Consider the following 24,741-nt stretch of genomic DNA (forward strand, 5'->3'; position numbering starts at 1 on the left):
AAATACGCTGCAGGGTCCGTCTGGAAATGCCCAATTGCGTGGCACGTCGCCTCGTTGATGTTTCTGGACACTCTTCCACATCTTCGCGCACAGCATCGATATTTTCAGCTGAACGGCCTGTTCTTGGTCTCCCAGACTTAGGTCTATCCAATGTTGAGCCAGTTGCTTCAAGGCGTGTGGCAAAGCGTCGAATTGTGCGACCAATCGGTGCCGGACGGTGGGGAAATCGTCGACGAAATTCACGTTGTGTTCTTATCACTGATGAATTATTCCGTAAGAACATTGACACAATTATTCCACGTTCTTGGGGAGTAAAAAGGTCCATGTTTATTTTCAGTGTATTTTACATTTGTTCACTACACAATTTTCAACAACAAAATGACAGAAAATGTCATATAAAAAAAAAAAGTATTTTCTTTAGTGCCAGTACTTTTGCTTGTCACGTCTATTGACGTGTAAACCAACCCACCCCTATTTTTCACAGTAATAAAACTTTTTTGGTAGGCTTTGGTATCTCCAAATAACAGCGCAAATATTGCATTTTACAGAGCGAGCTAACTTTCTAGACATAAAACCGGCAATATTTTCTTGCTCTGCCTTCTCGCTTCATCGTAATCATTTGAACAGCTTTATTCTGAAATTAAAAAAAAAAACGTTTAATTAGAGTATAGGTTTTTATGACGAAAATTATTTTAAATTACCAGATAATAATATGTTGCCCAAAATATCCATAAAAACATAATTATAAATAAAATAGTACACTTACATCTTTATATATTATGTAGAAGTGCTGCAGAGAGGCTTGTCATCCAGTGTTATATGAGAAACAAATTGTTGTTCTATACACTCATTTAATTGGGCTGGTAACTGAAAGGATAAAAATCAACAATAATTGTGCGCGCCCCGAGCCAACGGATAGTAGCATTGTCGCGCGCACATTTGCGCGTTTCCCGAGCGAGAAGGTTAAATGATCCTTAGCTAAAAAAGATATATTATGTTCCGCGACAAATGCACACAATTTAAACTCAGCCGCAACTACATTTCTTTCGCTTGATGTAGGTAGAAGGTTTTGAAAAAAATCGCTTCAAATCTTCGACAGTCGACTTAACGTTCTTCCCCTTCTTGTGCTGAGTACTTGTAATATAACGGCGTAAAGTAGGGGAGACCTAGGAGAGTTGTGACAATTTTTACTTTAGGGGCCATATCTCGCTCAAAAATCATTCCACAGCTATGAATCATACAAATTAATGTAGCGCCGTTCCTTCTGTTTTCAAAACAATAACCAAATTCAACTAAAGTGTTAGGGTTTCTGAGAAAATCAACAAAATCTAAGACAACTCCCTCTGTCACAACTCTCCTAGCACCGAGGTAAGTTGTGACAGGTACCGAGGTGAGTTGTGACAGCATTGTACAGTCTGTCTATAAAGTCGTGACATGAATGTTTGAGGAACTAACATTATTCATGTGTCTGGCAACACCAAAGATCACCAAACATATGTACATCAGCTGTCATCGAGAACAAGTTGTGGAACGATTTTCATTTTGTGGTTTTTATTGTTTGACTAATCTCCTGTAAATTATTACTCAGCTACGAAGAAAAGTATAAACAATGAGTAAAGTAAATTGGAGTGCCACGCGGAAAGTGATTTTTAAAGTTTTCCAGCAATGTTCCGCGGAGTACCAAGCTGGTCAAATTTTGTGGGATTTTGATGTTTTTTATGGGCGAACAGCATCTTTGACGGGTACGTAATCGTATTACTGCTTGTTTATAATCTACCTAAAGTAACAAATTTACTGCATTTTGCGATTTGGTGACCAAAACAGGCATTGTTTACATAGGACATTTTTAGGTTAAATTTTCATTGTAAGTACGTAATATTGTAGTACGACCATTTCTTTTGATATATTAATTCAGTCAAGTTTTCTACGAATTTTGAATTTGAATTAATTGCTTCATATCTATATTACCCGTTCGCTTTGGCCATTGATAACTGTATGACATCACTTTCACATCAAGTTGTCCGTCTACAAAAATAATAATTTGTTGAAATATTTTTTTATGATTATGATTTAGCTCTTATTATTTAAATGCATGTGAAATGATATCTTTTTGGTAAATCTTTAACAATAAATAATATTAGTTAGGTATTGTAGTTATTCTTTCCATCCCTTTAAACTTTGAACTTTTTTTTTTCAGGAAAATCAGAGAGTACGGTTAAGCGCATAGTCAATGAAGGTTTTCAGAATAATGGAAAATTTAGAACTCCTGGGAAACACAGGCAAGGCCGACCAAAGAAAGAAATGGATAATTTTAATATTTGTGCTCTGCGCCAAAAAATATAATTTTTTACACGGTACAAAAAGAGGTAGGTAAATAACATTTTTCATCTTTTGCATGTTTTTTGTTTGATGTGAGCTATATTCATTCTTCATACAAGGTAACCTATAATATAATATTATAGCCTATGTAAAGCAGTTTTTTTTAGATTGTAATGATGAAATAATTTTAATTGCACCTTCCCCCTCCCTCTTATACACCCTCAAACCCCCATCCAAACAAACCAACAATGAAATCTTTCTTCTTAATAATATGAGTATAGATGTATAATTTTATAAAATTTTCACTAACAAGAATCTATTTATTTTTTCACCAGGTCACAAAATGTTCGCAATCTCTAAACATCAAAGGCATCACAAAAGACATTTTCAAAGGAAAGCGTTACATCATAGTCCATGCTGGAAGCGAAAAGGGGTTTGTGCCAAACTGCCTCCTCATATTCACTGGCAGAAATAATTTGGAAGACTACCATTCAGAAATGAATGCGCATAACTTCACGAAGTGGATTAAAGAAAAACTAATACCAAATCTTCATGAGCCTTCCATTATATTTATGGACCTGTACCAAGACAATTGGTTATTTTGCTTAGGCGATAATAACAGCAGCGAAGATGATGATGTGAATGATGACAGCGCTGCTTATGAAAGTGGCAACGAAACTTTTCTTAACATCGAAAATTTGGAATCCGATGATGAAAGTGATTAATAAACGTCCTTATTAACTATGTATAATGCGTTTTTTATTATGCTGATTCAACAAAAATGCTTGGTAAAACCTCTCATAAGCATAGGTACCTACTGTATAAAAACAAAAACAAAATATCGTCGTCTAAATTGGTTAAGGGCTGATTTTTCAATCGTCGGATAACTTTTAACTGAAGAATAAGATTGGCACATAGACAGTTTCAGTGTGGAAAATATGTCAAAATGACAAGTTTATTCATCAGTCAAAAGATATCTAAGGATAGAAAAATCTACCCTTAACTAAATTGCCCTAGTATCAAACTCATTTGGTCAAATTGTATAGGGTTGCTACATGAAGAAAAAAAGCGCCCTCATTTTATGTCACGACTTTATAGACAAACTGTATTTCATCTATTAGATATAAAAATACCATAATACTCAATCAAATATGATTTTTTGGCAAAAAAGTACTTTAATCATCCTTTAGTAACAATTAAATCATTCATTTGTTTTAAGTAACTGTCCTCTCTATAGGTTGTCTGGAAGAGATCGCTTCATAGCGATAAGACCGCCTAATTGTACCTTATGTGTTCCTTTTCTTTCTATTTCTTTTTATGTGGTGTACAATAAAGAGTATTTATTATTATTATTATTATTATAAATCAAATAGTTATAGGATGTCGTTACACAGATTGAGCCACATTTCTCCAGCTTTTATTTTTCTCCCACAACACTGGATTTTTTCAATAATATTTTTTAGCTAATTATAGTCACTTTTATTTTCTTCTTTTTCTGTAAAAATAAAATAGTCGCGGTGGTATAATCCATAGACGGAGCTTCGCCTTCTGGGTACTACTTGATATGCCTCTTTCTTCTTAATATATCTTGACAAGTTTAGATTGTAAGAGGTCGCAGCATATCTTAAACTTTAACCCTTTTTAACCTCATCACTTCATAAGCCAGGTTCTATATTTCGACTCCAGCAAGCAGTTCCTCTATATGGCATTCATGTATGTATAGTTATTAGGCATTCAGAATCAAAAAAGTAGCAGCAGGCAATTACACAAATTATGAACCTACTAACACACAAAAAAAAACATCTAAAAACATCGTGGAAATGGCCCATCAGAAAAATTAAGTAAGCTAGGAGAGTTGTGACAGGCTGTCACAACTCTCCTAGGTGTTTAAAATGACGACTTGGTTCGAATAATATTTTTTATTTTCTAAACACGATGCGCACACAAAATATCAGTGCTACATTTTGAGACCTGACTAACCATGCAACTTGAGAAAAAATAATACAACAGTGCACATATACTAAAACATGATATACACATACTTCATATTTACGTAACCGTGCCTCTAGCACCGCCCGCAGGTACTTAGTCAAGAAGAGCGTCTTAAAAGCGACAAACAAGCGTTTTTTCCAGCTTCCTAACTATATTAAGTAAGGAGAAATCGTCCTTGTCACAACTCACCTCTGTCACAACTCTCCTAGGTCTCCCCTAGTCAATTCACACGACAGTTTGACGTCACACAACTTACATGCAGCTTTATAAACATTAGCCGGAACTGGTGCTATCCATTCTTTATACAGTTCATCTTTTTCCCAGTCCTGTCTGTATTTTTGCACATAATGTTTCCTTGACACTTTTTTTTTCGGTACTCGAGCCCTAACGAGTTCGTCAATCACTCTTTCTAGCATATCATAAAATTCTTGGATAATAAATGGGTCTGCGGCTTTCTTACGAGCAACCTCTACAGCCTGCGGTTTTTTAATTGACAGCTCATAACGCTTTTTAAAGCTTAAAAACCAATCTTTGCCGGGAGTATCATCATTGAAAGGTGTTTTTAGATCGTTCTGTTTGACATAATCCTTAACAACCTCTAGAAATTCTGTACGAGTCAGGCCGAAGCCATTCCTTTCCATTATATGCAAACATTTTGCCATCTTTTTTTCTGTCTCATGTTTAAATGATTTTAATTTTCATACAAATCAGATTTTATGAAATTTATTTTGTATGAAAATGAAAAAAATTAAAATGATGATATCAAATTTCTGACTTCACCATACCATTTATATGCCCATGTTAACATGGGCTAGTGTCGGCTCATATACCCATTTACCTAACACCCTGTATAAAGTCAGAATCTTAAAGCAAAATATTTAAATTGTGCACTTACCTCACTCGTATGTTGGTAAACACTCAATTTCTTGAGATTTAGGACGATGATCACCACATGGTCATCTCTCCTAAACACTTTGAATGACAGTGAAAATAAAATAGCGCGTGTCTCAAACTCACATGACTAGAGCCATCTGTGACTATCACCAAGAACTATAATTTAGTTTGTAGCATCGATGTAAGGTGTCACTACTAGTATCCAGTCGGTAGTTTTCGAGATATTTGTGGTAGGCGCACTTGCTCAGTAGGCGCACTTTGTCACCTTCACCTTATTTAATTGTTTAGTCCTGGCAATGGCAAGCAATTGGTTTCTTGTAACCATCGTTGTATAGTATAAAACTATGCCTGATTTAACCATAAATTTGTAAGCAGCGGGCGACCTTATATTATAAAGACATGCAGAATTTATTTTCCTCTTGCGTAAATTGTTTTTGTTTTGATCTCAGTTGTAAGTTGGTTAGTAATTTACTGGATTCGCTCTTAAAAGTATGTTTTGATAAATCAATTACCTTTTTATTCTTTAAACTTTTGTTTTTAATTATTTGACGTTTTAATGATTTGTTCGTTTCAGCCAAATAGCCAAATCCTCTTCTTATTTGTATAAACCCTTTGTGGTGTTAAGACTTTTAACGCGGGATTTTATAACAAACTTTTATAGCGGTAAATAAGATATTTACTAAATTTTCTGTTGCAATGGTTGAGAATCGGAAGAATTAAAAAAAATCTTCTCATAAGATGGGCGCTGTTGAGACTCTCGACCTGTTAAGCCCCCAGTACACAATGGCCTGTGATGGGCCACGCTTTGCAATGCACAATGGTAGGCCACGATCACTTGGTGTTCACACAATGGCGCATGGCTCATTGCTGCCTGGCAAACCACTTGCGATGGACGTCGAAGTAATTACGGCTGCAGCTATTTATTTGTATACTGTTTACAAGTATTACAGAAGTGTGTACCGTCACAAAGTTATTAAAAAGAAATGGCGAAAAAGGCGATGGTGGATGCTGACCATTCATCGAAACAGGACAAGGTACGTAGATTTTTTAATGTGGTACTTAGGTTATGATATTAATATTTAGAATGTTAACGTAAAGAACATGACTAAGATTTTTTTTTTACCATTTTCAGGCAATTCATGGACAATCTGTTAAGCGACCTTGTTGCAGAACCATCAGGGGAATTCGATAACTTTGTTCGTATGTCATCTAGTGATTTCGAGTATATATTGCAAAAAATATCGCCAATTATTGCAAAAAAGGATACATATTGGCGAGAAGCAATACCTCCAAAAATAAGATTGGCATTGACATTGCGATTTCTTGCGACTGGAGACAGTTATAGGAGCCTGCACTACCATTTTAAAATATCAAGTACACTCATATCTAGAATTATTCCTGAAGTATGTTTGGCTCTGAACCAAGTGCTAAAGGACATGATTAAGGTGAGTTAGTAAAACATTTGTATATACTTTAAATTTTTTAATCAATAATTATTGCCCTATTACATTTTTTTAATTGGTTATTTTAACAATCGTCATTCAAAGCTTTTGCATAAGCATCAGCCAAAATGTTTTGAGACTGACTCTGTGTCTGAGAATACAATTCGTTACAAATTGTTTGCATGGATCCCTCAGGTATATGGATCGTAGGGACAGGTGTATGGATTATGTTGGGGGATTGATAAACTACTTCTTGTGTGTATGAGGCATTAGGGAGTTCAGTAAGTGGAAAAGGGGATGGAGTTTGCGCAGGTGGAATAGGTGATGGGCTTTGTATAGGAGAAGTAATATAATGATTTGAAGACGATGAGGGGCGATTGATCCAAGATGACGACGGGTGATGGACAAGAATAGCTGGTGGCTGAAGAAGACGGACGTTTACTTATAATGATTTGAGAAGGTGAAGACACGTACTGAGGACTACAATTGCGACGGCGTTTTAATAGTAATCCATCAATTTCGTACATTATTTCTTGTCTCTCATTGTCTGAATATTTTCTGAGTTTGCTAGCAAGAAGCCTCCCATACAAGTCGCAGTCGTCCTCTTTTTTATTTTGTTGGTCTTTATTGAGAATAGCCTGGTTTAACGTATTAAAAGCCTTTGACATTTCCTTATCTGCTTTTTCTAACTCAGGTGGCTTAACTGAACGTCTCCTCTGTACAGGTATCTTTATATTCATGTCCTTTGGTTCTGTGTTGTTTCTAGCATCACTTGGATTTTCCGTTTCTTCTTCTGTCTGTTCTCCAATGACTGCCTGAAAAAAATATATTTATTTTTTCAGATTCCCACAAGTCCTGAAGAATGGCTGACCAAAACGGAAGGATTCAGCTTTCCACATTGTCTTGGCGCGATAGATGGGAAGCATATTACCATATTAGCACCAGCTCATACCGGATCTGAATACTTTAATTACAAAGGAAGTTTCAGCATCGTTTTATTAGCCCTAGTAGATAGTGATTACTGTTTTTTGTTTGCTGACATAGGAAGCCAAGGGAGAATTAGTGATGGAGGTGTTTTAAATCAAAGCAATTTGTGGAAAAAAATATGCGATGGGACCCTTAATTTACCACCTAGTTGCTCACTTCCTGGAAGTAATACTAATATGCCTTATGTTTTTCTGGGTGATGGCGCTTTTGCTCTTAGTACTCATATTATGAAGCCCTTTCCTGGACATCATCAGTTGGGTACCCCAGAAAGAATGTTCAATCAACAACTATCACGTTCTCGTGCGGTCGTAGAGAATACTTTCGGGATATTATCGTCAGTTTTTAGAGTATTTAAAAGACCTATTCCATTAGATGTCGTTAAAACTTTTATTATAACCCACAGCTGTTTATTACTACACAATTTTTTAAGAAAGAGCAAATCATCTCGCAATATTTATACTCCACCAGGCAGTACTGACAGCTATGATAGGAATGGTGAATTAATCCATGTAGGTATGAGAGTAAACCATGAAGAAAATCTATTACCATTACAATCTGTACCTCGTCGGGCTCCTATTAATGCTACGCAAATAAGATCAAATTTTATGAATTACATCCATCAAAGAAGACTATGCAATGGTAGGGCCTATGATGCATAATTTAATTAGTTTATAATTTGTGGAAATCAAAATGAGTAAATACTTAGTTACTTATTAATAAAAAATTTTGAAACTAATTAATTGTTTTACTTACCCTTTGCTCATCTGTTGAAATTACACTTTTAGCAGTGTATTTGCCTTTTAAAAATGCCTCCATGGCATCATAAAAAATCCAAATTGGCTTGTAAATTTCATCTTCTCCCATACCAGATCGGATCGAATCTTGTTTTTTCTTGAAATGCATCCGAAATGCGGACATCAATGTCTCTTTCTTTTTTTTTAAGTTCCGAAACAGGAATTTGCAGGGAGTCTGCAATGCGATTCCATGCATCATTCACCTGAAAACACCACAATACTACATTTATTATTTTCAGATGAGGCTCTTTTATCGTCTATTTTCATCAGGGATAATGTAGGATCTATCAAAATAAAATTAGTATAAACATACCTTGTTTTTCTCCTTGTGCAGTGCATTATTTGAGTCCCAAATTGCGGGCTCAGATTGATATAAATCAATAAACTTGAAAGTTTCTTCATTGCTCCACGCTGTTGACATTTTGGACGATCGCACGCCACGCCAATAGCACGCAACACAAAAGTGTACTATCCCGGTCAGCGGCCGGTGACGAACTAAACAATGGCCGATTGTGTAAACACCACAGGCCACGCTACGCCACGATTCCTTTGAAGTGTGCCCAAAAAAACCGACAACTCCCCGATTGCGCGCCACGATGGACAATTGTCCGCCATCATATACCATTACCCCCTGTACACAATGGCGATGGCCTGTAGTGGGCACGCATGGGCCATTGTGTACTGGGGCCTTTACACATTGACATCCAGATAAGCATGGCAAAATACCGATACATTTCTCGAGAATGTTGTGTCGGTCCATTCCACATTTGCTGTTTAATTCATAAACATTGCACGATCGTTGGCCCGAGCGTCTTGGGCCCGAAAAGTTGATTAGAAAAGGCGCGGGAATTATTTGAAATAGCGTGCACGATCGTGTTAGGTCGTCCTGAAAGGGTTAAGATACGTTTCAACTCTGTTCAAGAAATAAATATTTAAAAAATTACAATTGTGGTAAGCTATGATATTCATCTCAGCAGGGGCCGCAGGCACCTGTTCGTCCGAGTGGTAGGTCGATATTGCGGTGACCAGTTTGACGTCTTTCCAGGCGATCAAACTGATGTCACCGCAATGCCGAGCCACCTGCTGGCTCCTCGTCATCCGCTTTTCATTGACATTTTTGATGACATCGGGAACATGCACCCGGCGACGGTTCATGGTCCCGATGACATCAGTGCGCCTTCTTTTCAGAATCCATGACCAGCGTATGCCCTACGTCCAAATACCCATCCATGAGTTCCAGAACTACCTTCGCTGTGCAGTTCTGGAACCCATGGATGGATTCTTCGGACATGGAGGAGTTTTTGCCTGCATATATCAAACACCTTAACTGGTATCCAGTCACTGCTTCACACAGTTCGTAGGACTTTATCCCGAACCGGGCCGCCTTAGTGCGGATACACTGTACCCAGCTAAGGCGACCCCTCCAGAGAAGCAGTGACTCATCCAGGCTAAGGTGTTTGTTCGGAACATACAGTTCCCCAAATTTTTTGTTGCAATGTTTGAGAATAGGTACGATTTTGCCAATTTTTTTTTCATAAGCCTATACATTCTGCACGTTTTCATTATCCACGAAATGCTAGTATCGCGTAATAGCCATAAATCGATTTCTCGAGATGATTTTTCGCAATACTCGCATTTCAGGATCCCTTTCGTCCAATAATGCCTTACTCTCGACCTGTGACACAAAGACAGACTGAACTACTGAAGTGTCGGTCCATTCCACATTTGGTGGAAGACCACCTTCAGTCTTTCAAAAATTTTTGTTGACCCCCCGACTGTTCGCTTTTTTTTTTTCATGCATTTTATAATGTTTAAAAGATGTTTGTAGCGACCGAATACTTCAATCCATACAACAGTTGTATAACATTACAGTACAAACGGACACAGGAGTGGATTTATTTATTTATTTATTTATTTATTGTTGAAGATTTACCAACAACATATCAATTTACATGCATCGTTACATTATTAGAAAGCTAGAATCCAAAAGATATGCCTTTACTGTGTATTATTGTAGTTCCCTACAGATTGCCGCTGGGACCACGGATATAAGAGAAAAAAACTGAAGTCGTTTTTACGACCTCTCGCGACCCCCCAGTGGGTCGCGACCCACCCACAGGTTGAAAAACACTGTTTTATAGTATCAGAGACATTATTATTAATGTGTTTCAGAAGAGATGATCCTACTTCCTGTGCGCCACGTCCAGCCTGACCCGATCCATGTATAAAAGTAACTTTGGCTGTTTTTAGAACTGTGGACACCCAAGTTGTATAGCCAGATCTGTCTTTTATAAAAAAATATATTTGTCTGAATCCGGGGTAATGGCAGTGTCTTTTGCATATCAAACGCAATGCATTCGACGTCATCTTGATTTTTAGCTAAATCCATATCTATTTTTAATTGAGTTCCTGCTCTTTCGGCCTGCTGAAGATGATTGTTGTTTGTTTATTTTATAGAATTGACGTCATCTCCCTTTTTTCAGCATTTAGTAATTCAATTCGGAATTTATCACATAGATTGCAGGTATCTTTGCTAAGTATTTTAACTTTGATGTTAAAGTTGCCTTAAACATTTTTTGAAGAAACTGTAACTTACAGAGTTAAGGGTTTGGTCCCGCTTACCCTTTGGGTGCGGAACCCTAAAAAGTATCGCAAGTCACAACACAACTTAATACTTCTTAAAATTTTCTCTCTAACATTTTCTTATTTTCCTTTGTTGTCGAGCTGTGTGGTCTTTTATCTAGCCATTAGGGCCAGCGAATAACGCTACCGCGACCGATCCACCGTCCCTGAAACGCCTCGTTTAAATAGGTGCGAACACGCAGACTGAAGTGTGCGAGAGCACCGTCTTGCTGGAAGTACAGATAATGGCGGCTCCAGACAGGCACGTCTAGCAGCAGCTCAGGAAGGTCACGCTGAAGAAACTGCAGGTATGTGTCCGCATTTAGGCGTTCCAAAAAAACGGGTCCCAGCAAGTGACCGTTCAACACACCTCCCCACACATTTAGACTATTTTAAATCTGTGTTGGAAGTGGTCCGGTCGAATTACGCGCGGGTTGTTCTCGCACCAATAATGTGCATTATGCATGTTAAATAGTCCCTCACGCGCGAACGTGCACTCGTCCGTCCACATAATATTGTTTGTGGCGTTTCGAAGCAGCCGGCGGCAGAACTCCATCCTTGGCGCGAAGTCCAGCGGTAACAACTGCACCCGCGTGAAATGGTAAGGATGGAGCCCTTCGCTGCGTAGAAGCCGCCACACGTATCGTCTTACGCTAAACATACGGGCTGCGTCTGCGGTGCTCGCTAATGGATGCTGGTGGACGAAGTTTAACACTTCATCCTCGAAGCGCGCTGGGAGTCGAGGCCTCCCCGCTTCGGGATGTGGGCGGAAGCTGCCAGTCTGCCGCTTTCCTTGAAGCGCTGAATTGCGCCAAGTATGGTGCGAATGTGGACATCGCGCCCATGCCTTTCGGCGTAAAGCGTCCGCGCACAGTGGTACCGCGCTCTAAGAAGGGCGGTCGTAGGGGTTTCGCACAGTTAAGGAGTATTGTAATCGATGTTAATCAGTGTAAATACACAGTTTTTTTCTATTTCCAATTAAAGTTTTTTTTATTTTCATCTTTTCTATTTTAATATTATATTCATGTTCAACTTCAATCATTTTCAAGTGTCTTTCTTTAAAATGTACATTGCTGTCTACAATAGACTGGCGCATTCCATCATATCTGTAAGTTAAGTAAAAAAATGTATAATAAATACCTAGGTATTACAAAAAATGTTGTCATGTTGTCATTAGTAATATCAATTTCTGTCTTCTGAGCAAGTTTTTTAGGTTTATTAACTGAAATTAATTCAAAAAGTTAAAAACATTTAGCAAAATTAAGATTATCAATTTTATTAATACCCTGTAGTTAATTCATATTTTTGTACCTTGAACCTCTTCAATGGTGTGTTCTGAATTATACTCATTTATGAATATTATGCTGTTTTCATTCCTTTCAATACCAGAACCAGATTGAGTGTCAATTAATATCTCTGCAGTAGTTGCGGTAGCAGTAGGTTTGGTAACTGGAATCTAAATCATCAAAATTACATGTTTTGTTTTTTGCATGATATTATCATCAAGATCAGAGTATTTTTGATCTTGATGATAATATTTGCATCACTATCATAGTCGTTTAATTCAATGACGAAGTAGTGAGGAGCAATAGCCATTATTGCTAAGTCCTCTGGAGAGGGTGATGATGGTTTTGGACCACCTCCGGTTTTAGTTTGTTCCCTTCTGTGCGAAGATAAATTTAATTTGGCAGACAATTTCATCCTCTTCCAAGCTAATTTAATTTCTGCACATGACCTTAACTTGCCAGTTATTTCATTGAATCTAAAATAAAATAATAAGTTAATGTTTTTTTAAAAATTCATACTACCTATCATTGTATCAAAACATTATTCTTAACTTACTTATTTGAAATGTTCTTCCACTCCTTTATCTTTTGAAAATTTACTGAAGTTTTTGTAGATTTGTCTTTTATTTTAAATGCGCAGATTGACCAATTAGTTGACGCAATATTTCCTATAATAACCAAATATTTACACTAGTAGAAATAGTAATAGATGATTAAAATTATAAAAGCATTTCCTTTAGCGCGACTTTTTAATGTTACACGAAAAAAGTACTACGTGTGTATTTGGGGCCATATATTAAGGGAAAAATAATGAAAAAATATTTGATAATTATTTCATATATTAAATCTAAAAAAACTGTATGTTGCCAAATGGCTACAGTGCGCGTTCCAGCCTACTACAGCTGCATATAAAGTAAGTTATGATATATTAGGTTTTTTGTAATTATGAATTACAAACCATGAAATTCACCTAAAGTGCTTATTACACTACGCGGTCTTACTAAGACTGTCTTAAAATCTAACTAGACAAGCTCGCTATTACACTGTGCTGAATATCGCATGCTAACTCATTTGCAAGGCGTACGTAGTCGGTGACGGTTGTCGCGCGATGGGAAAACTTTCAAAGCACCAGAAAATCGCCATAGCTCTTGCCGCATCTATTAATTTAAATACAAAAAAGAAAAGAAAAATATGGGTGAAAGAGTATTTACTTTTACGAGAAAAATTATCAAATATGCAAATACTGAGTGTTCTGGAACCATGTGACTTAAGAAACTACCTTAGAGTAGGAGTTGCCGAGTTTGAATGTCTTTTGAAATTAGTTACTCCGTATATTCAAAAAGAAGATACGATTCTTAGACAAAGTGTCAGTGCTAAACAAAGATTGGTAGTTACTTTAAGATTCCTGGCAACGGGCAACTCCTATCAAGACCTAAGGTTCAGCTCTTTGATATCGCAACCTCTTTTATCGTCAATTATACCAGAAACATGCCGGGCTATCTACAAATGCTTAAAACATTTGATCAAGGTGAGTAAAACCACTGTATATTATTTTTCAATTTAACATTTATTTTTCAAATCAAAATTCAAAGTTCAATTTAACATTTATTTTTCAAATCAAATCAATAACAAAAACAATCAGTAAATTAAACAGAAAATTATTCTTTTTTCGGCTTGAAAATCAAAAAATCTTTCATTACATTGGCACTCCCTTCTACTATAGACGGGGAAACAGTTGACCCTGATTCATTTTCAATGTATTCTAAAAAATCTTCAGGATTGTTGACAGTGATTCTCGAGGGAAATGAATGTTGTGGTGACTGGATTGCTGGTTGTGGTGATTGAATTATGTGTTGTGACGACTGGATTGTGTGTTGTGACGACTGGATTGTGTGTTGTGGTAACTGAATTGTTTGTTGTGGCGATTGGATTGCTTGCTGTGAAGACTGGAATGGTTGTGGAAACTGAATTGGATGAGGCGGATGATACTGTGTAGTAGATGATGATGGAGGACTCGGTGTGGGTGATGAATAATTGCGTGATGATGGACGTTTGTGTGGCAACTTAGGGGAAATAGTAGACACTGATTCATTTCCAATGTATTCTGAAAAATCGTCAGGATTGTTGACAGTGATTCTCGAGGGAAATGAATGTTGTGGTGACTGGATTGCTGGTTGTGGTGATTGAATTATGTGTTGTGACGACTGGATTGTGTGTTTTGGTAACTGAATTGTCTGTTGTGGCGATTGGATTGCTTGTTGTGACGACTGGAATGCTTGTTGTGGAAACTGAATTGGATGAGGCGGATGATACTGTGTAGTAGATGACGATGGAGGACTCGGTGTGGGTGATAAATAATTGCGTGATGATGGACGTTTGTGAGGCAACTTAGGGGACTGTCGGTTGTATGGTGACGGGGATGAATAACTTGATGCTGGTGATTGGATGAAGGGTATCTGATAGTTGTATCTGTTCAATGTATGTCTTATTTCCGATGGCGTGACGAGTAGACAAGAATCTTCAGAAAGTCGTCCAAGTTTAGCATTAAAAATTACATCGGATATAATTTTTTGAGTAAATATCAGTTGTGTTCCATTTATATCCTTTAACTGCAAGCCTACAGACTTTCCAAATACTTCCCAGTCTTCTTCTTCTTTATTTGATAACATTACTTCAGCAGATTTGATAATTTTTTCTTGTTTTTGTAGAAGTGTTTCTTTCTTTTTTTTAACGCTATGTCCTCTAGACGTTGAAGGAATTGATCCTTGAATTTGCTGGCTTGAAATGTCTTCGTCAGATGAGTTTGAGCCCTAAAAATACAATCAAATTATTTTTTTTGTTCCAGATACCTGAAAATGAGACAGAATGGACAGAAATTGCTGAGGAATTCGAAACAAAATGGAATTTCAGTCACTGTATTGGATCATGTGATGGGAAGCATATCGCCATCGAAAAATCCCCCGGAAGTGGCTCTTTGTTCTATAATTATAAGGGATTCTTCAGTATAGTGCTGTTTGCTGTTGTAAACGCTAACTACGAATTCATGTATATACATACACACAGGCACCAATGGATCCGTTGCAGATGGAGCAATTTTAAAATGTACAAAATTTTATAAGAAAATGATGAACAATTCTTTAAATTTGCCATCTCCATCTCCACTACCAGGCACAAACGAAATTGTACCATACGTGTTTCTGGGGGATAGTGCATTCGCATTAAATAAAAATTTAATGAAACCGTTTCCTTTTAAAAATATTAATCGTTCACAAAGGATTTTTAATTATCGATTATCGCGAGCCAGAAGAGTGGTTGAAAATGCCTTTGGCATATTAAGTTCCCGTTTCAGAATACTGCGTAGACCACTTGATCTAGATCTGGACAATGTGGATGCTGTAGTGTTGGCATGTTGCGCTCTGCATAACTTTCTGAGGAAACGAGTACCAACTTATATATCTCATTCTAATATTGACTCAGAAAATATAAGACTGGGTACGTTTCGCGAAGGAGATTGGAGACAAACCTCTGCACCCTTAGTTTCATTACAGCGTTCATCAAATAGGCAGCGTAATGAAGATGGCAACATTGTTCGCAATAAATTCATGGACTATTTCAATTCTGTTGGACGTGTTAGTTTCCAAGACCGAATGATTGATGTTGTACCACCATAATATTTGTTGTACCTACCATTTTATCTGATTAAATAATGCTTAGTAAAAAATAAAATACAGGTTGTTTCATAATATCCTAAAAAATGAAAGGGGTCAATGTACTGCACTTATGTACCTACGAACAACTTTTACCATCCAACTTCGAAATCACGAAAAAAAACAGCTGTTCCATACATATCGGGTGATTGGTCTTGAATTTTGAATATTTCTATGAAACCTGTTTTTTATTCGTGATTTCGAAGTTGGTATAATGAATTGAATACAATTTACCTCCTCATCTTCGATACTCTCTGGTGTTATGCGACACGGTTTACTCCTTGACCCAAGAAAGTTTAAGGCGTCGTAATACCATAAAGTTGGTACATACGCGTCATCTGTCCCTGCACCAGTTTGTTTGGAAGCATTTACCTGTAAAAACACCGCATTTCGAAGCTTGAAACGATTTAGGCCCAGTTCAATTCAAATCAAAAGTTATAAAGGGGGTTATTACACTATTTTGACAGGACACACAGTCGATGTACATTGCGTGAATCGAAATCGTTTGACAGATGACGCCATACAAAGAAAATCGAATTAGGCAATGTACGTCAAAGTTTTTGAAATAACGGTCAAATTTCATTTCGGCAAAATAGTGTAATAGCCCCGCAGGTGCGCTTTGTCGTAGGTATATGGAGGTACCTACGTATTTATTGGGACGAACAAAAGACATAACAAAGGAATTAAGTAGGTACATACCTTAGCCAATTCTTTATTGTAATTGGTGCGCATATTCATCAACTTCTTTTTTATTGTTTTGACTGTAGCTTTTTCATCAAAGTTTTTACAAATTTCCAACAACACCCGGAATCCTTCAGTACGTAGTGGTTGATTAGAATAATCTTTATGACTTTTCTGCCATAAATATGGCATGTCTCGGTACAAATCGAGTACATTAAAAAGCACTTCTTTCTCTTTCGAACAAGCCATGGTGCACGCGGCCACAGCAAACAAACATACGAGCGACTTTGCTCAGCGGCTGCCGCGCGCTGACTGAACGGTCTAAGCGTGCTAAGTCTTATTACACTACGCGGTATTCAGCAAGCAAGCAAGTAAGCATGGTCGAACCCATTCGGTCGGTCTAATTAGACAGGCTAACTTGCTAACTCTTATTACATTATGCTAAATCTTAGTAAGACTGTCTGAATACCGCGTAGTGTAATAAGCCCTTAAGCAGTTCCTGATTTTAGTGTGGCATAGAGCCACATTACACTTTGTGCACTCGACACGTGTAAAACCCTTACAATTATCACCGGCGGATCAGATTCTTCCTCGACCAAAGGTGGATCATGACTGTCTTCTTCTTCTTCTAATTCGTCTAAACTTCTCCTATCTTCATCCTCAAAATTCTTGAGCGCTTGGGTAATATTCTATTTCATTCTCATCTCCAATATCTTCCTCATCCTCGGTATTTCACCCGCTTCTAATGCAGCCAAAATCAAAATATGTAAGTAAATATGCAGTAACAGTACACGAAGTCTAAACCTGATAATACTGAGTTAAAAAACGTTGTTATAGTCATAAAACGTTGGAACGTTTGGGAAGCGTTTCTCAAACCAAAGGTCATGCGTTCAAATTCGTAAAGTCCGAGAACGGTGTCGTAATGGCTGTTTTGGGTACATCGTCCGGATTAATTAAAATATTGTGGTATGCTTTTTTTATATCGATTTTAGAAAAGATTGTTTTTCCATTAAGTAAATATGTAAAATCTTGAACTCTCGGGATAGGATACCTATCAGGCTTAGTAATGGCATTCAAAGCTCTATAGTCACCACAAGGGCGAACTTGACCATCTTTTTTGGTAACTAAATGTAAGGGACTGGCCCATGCCGATTTTGAGGGTTTACATATACCTGCTTCTAACATATTCTCGAATTCTTCTCTAGCTAATTCATAACGATTCGGCGGTAATGGTCTAGGTTTGCAAAATACAGGTGGACCTGTAGTTTCTATATAGTGATAAACAGAATGCTTGGGTGCCTCCTTAAACGACAAAGGTTTGAGCAGTGCCGGTTTTAGTACTACCAGCGCCCTGGGCGAGATTTCTACGGCGCCCCCTAACTGCAATTCAAACCCATACGAAAAAAGGCGAAGGATAATAATGAAATAACCATTTATGAAAAGAAATAAACATTTATTAAAAAAACTAATAAAATTTTACTTTTCTAGCCTTTCTATCGGCGAACTCTTTTATTAAGTTATCAAAGTCGATGTTTTCAGCAATTTCATTTTCGATTGACAAAGTTGCCAAGTTTGTCAATCTAGATTGAGATATTTTCGATCGCAGATAGGTTTTTATCAGCTTGAGCTTAGAAAAACTCCTCTCTCCACTAGCAACCGTTACGGGAATAGTTAATAATATTCGTAATGCTATCCAAACATTTGGATATACACTTGCGAGCAAAAGTATGGAATCACTTACATGAAGTTGTTTCCACGCGATCTTGTGTACTAACCAATTTGTTAGTAACAAAAAAAGTAGCACCATTATAAAGATTAAACTTTTAACTTTAAATAGATACCAAATTCATTTCAATCACACCAGTATTTAAAAAGATATCCCGCCTAATGTGAAGAAGTAAGGAAAAAGACATGTATCAACTGTTTGATACGTCGCGAGTTGCGGCCTATTTACCCCCCATAAAAGCAAGTGTTTTCGGATTTTTGCTTTCACACGTTGATCCATACACATCTCCGCTTCTTTTGATACTTTACCTGGGATTTTACACCTTCAGAAGCAGCACAAATCGTTGCACTATTGCAAGAAGGGCTCAGCCAGCGGGCTGTCGCACATCAGCTCCACATAAGCCAGTCCTGGGTTTCGAAAGTTTTAAGACGCTTTCGGGAGACTGGTGGCTTTATCCCGAGACCAAGTTCTGAACATTGCCGGTGCACATCGCAGAGGGAAAACCGTTTTTTCATGTCAACTTCTCTACGAAATCGTCATTTGACTGGTATCGACGTCCAGCAAGAGCTCAGAAATGTTCGTAGGATAGCTGTTAGCAAGTGGACAGTTCGTCTAAGATATAAACAATAGAATTTGACTCCAAAAAGGCCTGCCACAGGCTTGAAACTGACGGCAGGTCACCGATAAGCACGCTTTCAATTTGCTCCTACACATCTCGATGGGAAGTCGAGCAAGCCACCCCCATAAGCAAATGTTTTAGCGAACCAGCACTGCACAAATCGCTGCCCAGGCCGTCTATAGACCCGACCTCTTCGACTGCTGCACTGAAAAAACAGTATGCATTCATCGGAAAACAAAACTCGCCTCCATTACTCGCCTTCCGAGTGCGAGCTAATTGAAAGGGTGCTTGTCGGTGACCTGCCGTCAGTTTCCAGCCTGTGGTAGGCCTTTTTGGAGTCAAATTTTATTGCTCATATCTTAGACGAACTGTCCACTCGCTAACAGCTATCCTACGAACATTTCTGAGCTCTTGCTGGACGTCGATACCAGTCAAATGACGATTTCATAGAGAGGTTGACATGAAAAAACGGTCATCGCTCTGCGATGTGCACCGGCGCTGTTCAGAACTTGGTCTCGGGATAAAGCCACCAGTCTCCCAAAAGCGTCTTAAAACTTTCGAAACCCAGGACTGGCTTATGTGGAGCTGACGTGCGACAGCCCGCTGGCTGAGCCCTTCTTGCAACAGTGCAACGATTTGTGCTGCTTCTGTAGGTGTAGAATCCCAAGTAAAGTGTCAAAAGAAGCCGAGATGTGTATGGATCAACGTGTGAACGCAAAAATCCGAAAACACGTGCATTTATAGGGGGTAAATAGGCCGCAACTCGCGACGTATCAAACAGTTGATACATGTCTTTTTCCTTACTTCTTCACATCAGCCGGGATATCTTTTTGAATACTGGTGTGATTTAAATGAATTTGGTATCAATTTAAAGTTAAAAGTTTAATCTTTAAAATGGTGCTACTTTTTTTGTTACTAACAAATGCGTTAGTACACAAGATCGCGTGGAAACAACTTCATGTGAGTGATTCCATACTTTTGCTCGCGAGTGTAGTTCTTGTAAGTTGCGGTCTTTGATAAAATTTAAAACAAAAACAGGAGTAACCACTTTCTGATCAGGCAAAAACGATTTCAGACTTACGAGTTCATCGCACAACATACATCCATCTATATCTGATTTGGAATTTACATTTAATTTCAATTGAAGATCACTACAGAGTTTGATAAGGTCGTGTTTTTCTGGAATCTGTTTTAAATTGTACAAAAAAGACCAAGATTCCGAGTACTCACATAACTGTTCAAATCTTTCGTTGAGTGAAGTTAACGTCGTGTCCAAAAGACAGTTGAAAAATTCAACCTCAAATTTTTTTTCTGGAGAAGTTATAGGCTCATCTTGGGCAGTTTCACCAGCTTGGCGCTTAACACGTCGAATTCTTGTTGTCGCTCTAAACACAGGTTCTATTTCTAACTCTTCAGCCAATTCCTTCGCAGTTGAAATGGCGCTTTTAAAGCCTGTATTTCTATATTCTTCCAAGAAATTGCAGCATTTTTTCAACATGTCTGTGCATTTACCGAGATCCATGTCTGTTGATTGTAGAGATTTACTAACGACATTAATTTGAAAAAGTATGTCATACCAGACAACTAATGAAACTATGAAGCCGAAATCTTTTAGCTGTTCGGCTAGAGTAGTAGCCTCATGAGAGACTTGAACATCAGTTTTCTGAGTTTCAATAGCCAAAGTGATTAAAGCGTCATGGACGGCGCTAATTTGATAACGGACTGCTTTAACACTGCCAATTCTTGCTTCCCAACGCGTGTCACTGAGTTTTTTTATAGTGTACAATCCCAAGTGATCGGTCAGAATTTTCCATTGATGAACAGAAGCTGAAAACAACGTAAACAACCTCTGAAGTACTCCAAACAAAGTGACAGATTTTACAGATGACTTAGCGGCATCGCATAGTACGAGATTGTAGCTATGACAGCCACACGGTACATATACAGCTAAAGGATTTATGTCCAGAATTCTCCTTTGAACTCCAATATTTTTTCCTTTCATATTTGCTCCGTTGTCATAGCCCTGACCTCTACAATCGTTCAATTCCAGTCCGTATTTATTTAAAATATCAATAATAACTTCAGTCAGCCTTTCACCAGTCGACTCATTAACAGGTATAAATTCTATGAAATGCTCTTTTACTGATATTTTATCGACATCTGATGATAAATCAACAAATCGTATTGTCAGTGAAAGCTGTTCTATATGACTAATGTCCGGAGTACAGTCAGCTATAATAGAATAATATTTCGATTTCTTTGCACGTGATATGATTTCTGACTTCACTTTTTCACCCATCAGCTCTATTAATTCATTTTGAATGTCTTTTCCGCAGTAGTGGTCAGAAAAATCACCCTTTACAGCTAATCGCAAGTGCTCCTTCATAACTGGATCAAATTTGGCTAGTAGTTGTACTAAACCCAAGAACTTTCCATTATTTGGCGTATATAGTTTGTCGGAAGTACCTCTAAACGCCATATTGTTTTCAGCTAAATACAGTGTAATATGCATTAATCTAGACAAAATATTATTCCACCTTGTAGTTTCCTTTCTAATCAAATGTTGCTCTTGACAATCTATTGTTTTTCCCGTTTTTAATCTTAGTTCAGCCTCAATCCATGAGAGGTAAAACTTCTTATGAAAAGTGCTACTTTCATGAACTTTTAACATTTCTGATAAGTGTTTCCAGTCGTTATATCCTTCAGATACTAAATTCGACGTTGAGCTGCTATCAAATAGCCGGCAACAAAAACAGTAAACTCGATTTTTAGAAACTGAGTATATTAACCAACGACGCTGAATTATTTCATTGTTTGCAAGTTTTTTGGTAAAATGAGAATTTGAGAAATGTCGCCCTGTATCATTCTTTGGATAATTATCAATGTGAGTTTGCACTGGGCCATTAGTTATTATATGATCAATAATTTTGCTATTTCGAGTGAGTGGCCAAGTGGCTGGATCCGATATATTTGGAACAAGAGAACTAACGTCATCTAGAATTTGTATTTGTTGTACAGTCACGGAATGAAAAGGTTCGTCAGTTTTCAAATTGATTCCTTCAACGAATCGCGAGCACATATTACCTTTTGAAACTATGTTACAGAATAATCTCGAGTTAGAGAAAATAATCTTTAACTGTTCGTCAGTAAAGTTCAAAATTATTCAGATCAACGTTGTTTGACCATTTATCTTGTCAAGAAGATTATTATGATTGATATACTAAAACCTTCTTGTTGGTTCAACCTGCCATTATTATTTCTATTAAATAAAAAAAAACTATTGTCAATTGGTGATGTCATCATTGCATTGCACTGATGGAATAGAAAAATAAACAAGCAAAACCTTATTCGTTTGCAAACGTCATATTTATTTAAATGTTAGCAGCACTGTTTTTTGCACTGTTATGTTGGCAGGTTTGACTCTTACAGTACCTAATGCAAGCGAAAACCGACACTAAGGTGACGAACCTTTTCATTCTGCGACTGTACATCACCAATAGTGTCATCCTGAGCAGCATCTGTAATTGTAACACAACTTGTCTCCTCACTTCGGGAAACTTCGTCCACAATCTCTTCAACAGCTAACTGATCTGACTTGTCAGACAGAGACTCCACTACCGATGCATTCGCTTGTATTTCAGATGTAGATGCCACATTAAGGTCTTGATTTTTTGTTGTGATAATATATTTGCCTATATTCATAAACTTTTTTGTTTTTTCAAATTCCTTTTCTTTTTCTGCTTTTCGTTTTCTATATTTTGACCCAGATGGTTTGCTTTTGAAAGGATCAACGTGTTCAGACATTTTGTACTAATCAAATCTGCAACAAATTAAATCTGCGTAAGTCCGATCATTTCTATAAATTAATTAAATATAACGCTATTGAGTGAGGACGACCAAAAACGCTTTATATTCAGGAAAGCGTTAGCATACACGTGAACTACGATCGAAAAATCTAGGTAAGGTAATATTGTCATGGCAGCGGAATAATTGTGAAATGTTATATTTAAAAGCTTGTGTTACGTGATAGTGCTTAGATTTGTATGAAAAAAATCACGATCATCCACTCGTTCCCGAAAAAATGACTTCTATGTACAGTCAGATGCAAAAGTCGGTGGACACTTTTCACCTTTAACACAAAGGCTTACGAATGAACAGTGTTCATCCACTTTTACACTTGACCGTACCTCCTCGACATTCATTTATTATCTCCGTGTTAAAATTTCATCAACATTATATAGTCAGTTCCAGAGATATTTTATTTACTTTAAATAGATTACCCCACTCCAAACATAACATAAACAAACAAACAAATGTTACCTCTTTAGTATAATAAGTAAAGATAGTTAAAATAAAATTGTACTTACCTAATTAGTGAAATAATCCGTCATAAAGCAAATACCTACTTAAACACTATTTGTATTTCAACTTTTTGGATAAAACCTATGTCACTCTGTAGTCGGCGACAAAAAGAAAAAAACATGCACTTCGTAACTTAGCGTGGACCGCCAGATTACTGCGTCTGTTTGTTTTAAAATATGTAATTGCGATAACTGTTTTTAAGTGCGTGCACCGATTGAATGAATAAGAATGAGCTGTGTTCCGCTCCATCAAAAATAACGCCAACTCTTTTGAACTAAAATGTTAAAAAGAGATAGATAATGTGTTTCTCTGTGGTCGGGGATTCCCAGTAAAATAAACTGTATGTATGTAGTGCTACGACCGAACGGATTGAGCACTGCGTTCCATTCTAGTGTTGCCAACACATCGTTTTTTTTTTTCGCTTACAGAGATGGGAATATAAAGGGGCGCCGCTTAACGGCGCCCCTCAAAGTCCGGCGCCCCTGGGCGGTCGCCCAACCGCGCCCTACCCTAACGCCGGTACTGGGTTTGAGAACCTCTGGATGTCGTTTTAATATCTCATATACCGGGTGGTCGCTTCGCAAGGTCGAAATAGCCAACTCAGAATTGTTTACGATCGATCCATACACTGCAAAATTAGTTAATTTATCTAATAAACAACGGCCATTAATATCAATGATTACGCTATGATAGTTAAGGAAATCTACCCCTAAAATAGGTTGTTTGACGTCACATATTATGAAAGTCCACTTGAAAGGTCTCCTCAAATTTAGGTCAAGCGTGAGTGTTTTGGTTCCGTAGGTTTTTATTTTAGTGCCGTTTGCTGCGAACAATTTAAAGTTAGAGTTAAGACACAGTTCCTGTTTATTTTTAATTACTGATTTGGGCAAAACGGATACATGCGCACCTGAATCAATTAAAAATTTTATGCGAGAAATTCTGTCACTTACTATCAGGCGGTAGTCCTTCACCGTGCAGCCTCCCGCCGTCTGCTGCACCTCATCTAGTTTCCCGATGACGTTGATGGCGGGGCCTGCGATGGTGTTGCTGGTTTCCTCCAGTTGCACGGCGGTACACACTTCCTGGCTCGCGCTCTAAATCTGTAGTGGTACGAACACAACCAATTGGGACTGTCAGGCGTTCTGCCGCTCCTGGTAGCTGACTGAGAAAAATTCCAGTTTCTGCCTCTGCTCCTACTCCTGCCTCTATACATTTCCTTGTCCTGATTCATCTCTTCCATTTTCATGTTTATTTTAGATATTTCCGCCATGATTGCTGCCACATCGAATGCTGTTACCGGTTCTTGTCGA

General features: G+C 37.7%; 1 protein-coding gene and 3 long non-coding RNA genes across 4 annotated transcripts; 3 read left to right on the forward strand and 1 right to left on the reverse strand.

The window, feature by feature from the left end:
* The first annotated feature begins 1,413 nt into the window (after window positions 1-1,413).
* On the forward strand, window positions 1,414-3,070 carry LOC135082598 (uncharacterized). Its single transcript, XR_010259416.1, has 3 exons — window positions 1,414-1,742; window positions 2,198-2,366; window positions 2,655-3,070. It is a non-coding gene; the product is annotated as an uncharacterized LOC135082598 (long non-coding RNA).
* A 460-nt stretch (window positions 3,071-3,530) lies between these two features.
* Window positions 3,531-8,370, forward strand: LOC135082676 (uncharacterized). The gene is made up of 3 exons (XR_010259439.1): window positions 3,531-6,239; window positions 6,338-6,650; window positions 7,490-8,370. It is a non-coding gene; the product is annotated as an uncharacterized LOC135082676 (long non-coding RNA).
* A 4,528-nt stretch (window positions 8,371-12,898) lies between these two features.
* Window positions 12,899-16,062, forward strand: LOC135082675 (uncharacterized). Its single transcript, XR_010259438.1, has 2 exons — window positions 12,899-13,864; window positions 15,182-16,062. It is a non-coding gene; the product is annotated as an uncharacterized LOC135082675 (long non-coding RNA).
* Window positions 13,872-17,211, reverse strand: LOC135082674 (uncharacterized). The gene is made up of 3 exons (XM_063977463.1): window positions 16,743-17,211; window positions 16,278-16,415; window positions 13,872-15,146 (listed from the first exon to the last, which is right to left on the reverse strand). Exons 1-3 carry the CDS (start codon window positions 16,971-16,973, stop codon window positions 13,995-13,997), a joined length of 1,521 nt encoding a protein of 506 aa, XP_063833533.1. The 5' UTR covers window positions 16,974-17,211; the 3' UTR covers window positions 13,872-13,994.
* Between the last annotated feature and the right edge of the window lie 7,530 nt (window positions 17,212-24,741).

Source organism: Ostrinia nubilalis, chromosome 22 (genome assembly GCF_963855985.1).
Source record: "Ostrinia nubilalis chromosome 22, ilOstNubi1.1, whole genome shotgun sequence".
NCBI lineage: Eukaryota > Metazoa > Arthropoda > Insecta > Lepidoptera > Crambidae > Ostrinia > Ostrinia nubilalis.

Excerpts from the sequence above, each read along its gene's own strand:
- LOC135082674 (XM_063977463.1), bottom strand. The coding sequence starts at position 16,973 with ATGGCTTGTTCGAAAGAGAAAGAAGTGCTTTTTAATGTACTCGATTTG. Across the intron at positions 16,416-16,742 it reads ACAATAAAGAATTGGCTAAG|GTAAATGCTTCCAAACAAAC; the intron begins GTATGTACCTAC and ends GTGTTTTTACAG. Across the intron at positions 15,147-16,277 it reads AGAGTATCGAAGATGAGGAG|GGCTCAAACTCATCTGACGA; the intron begins GTAAATTGTATT and ends TTGTATTTTTAG.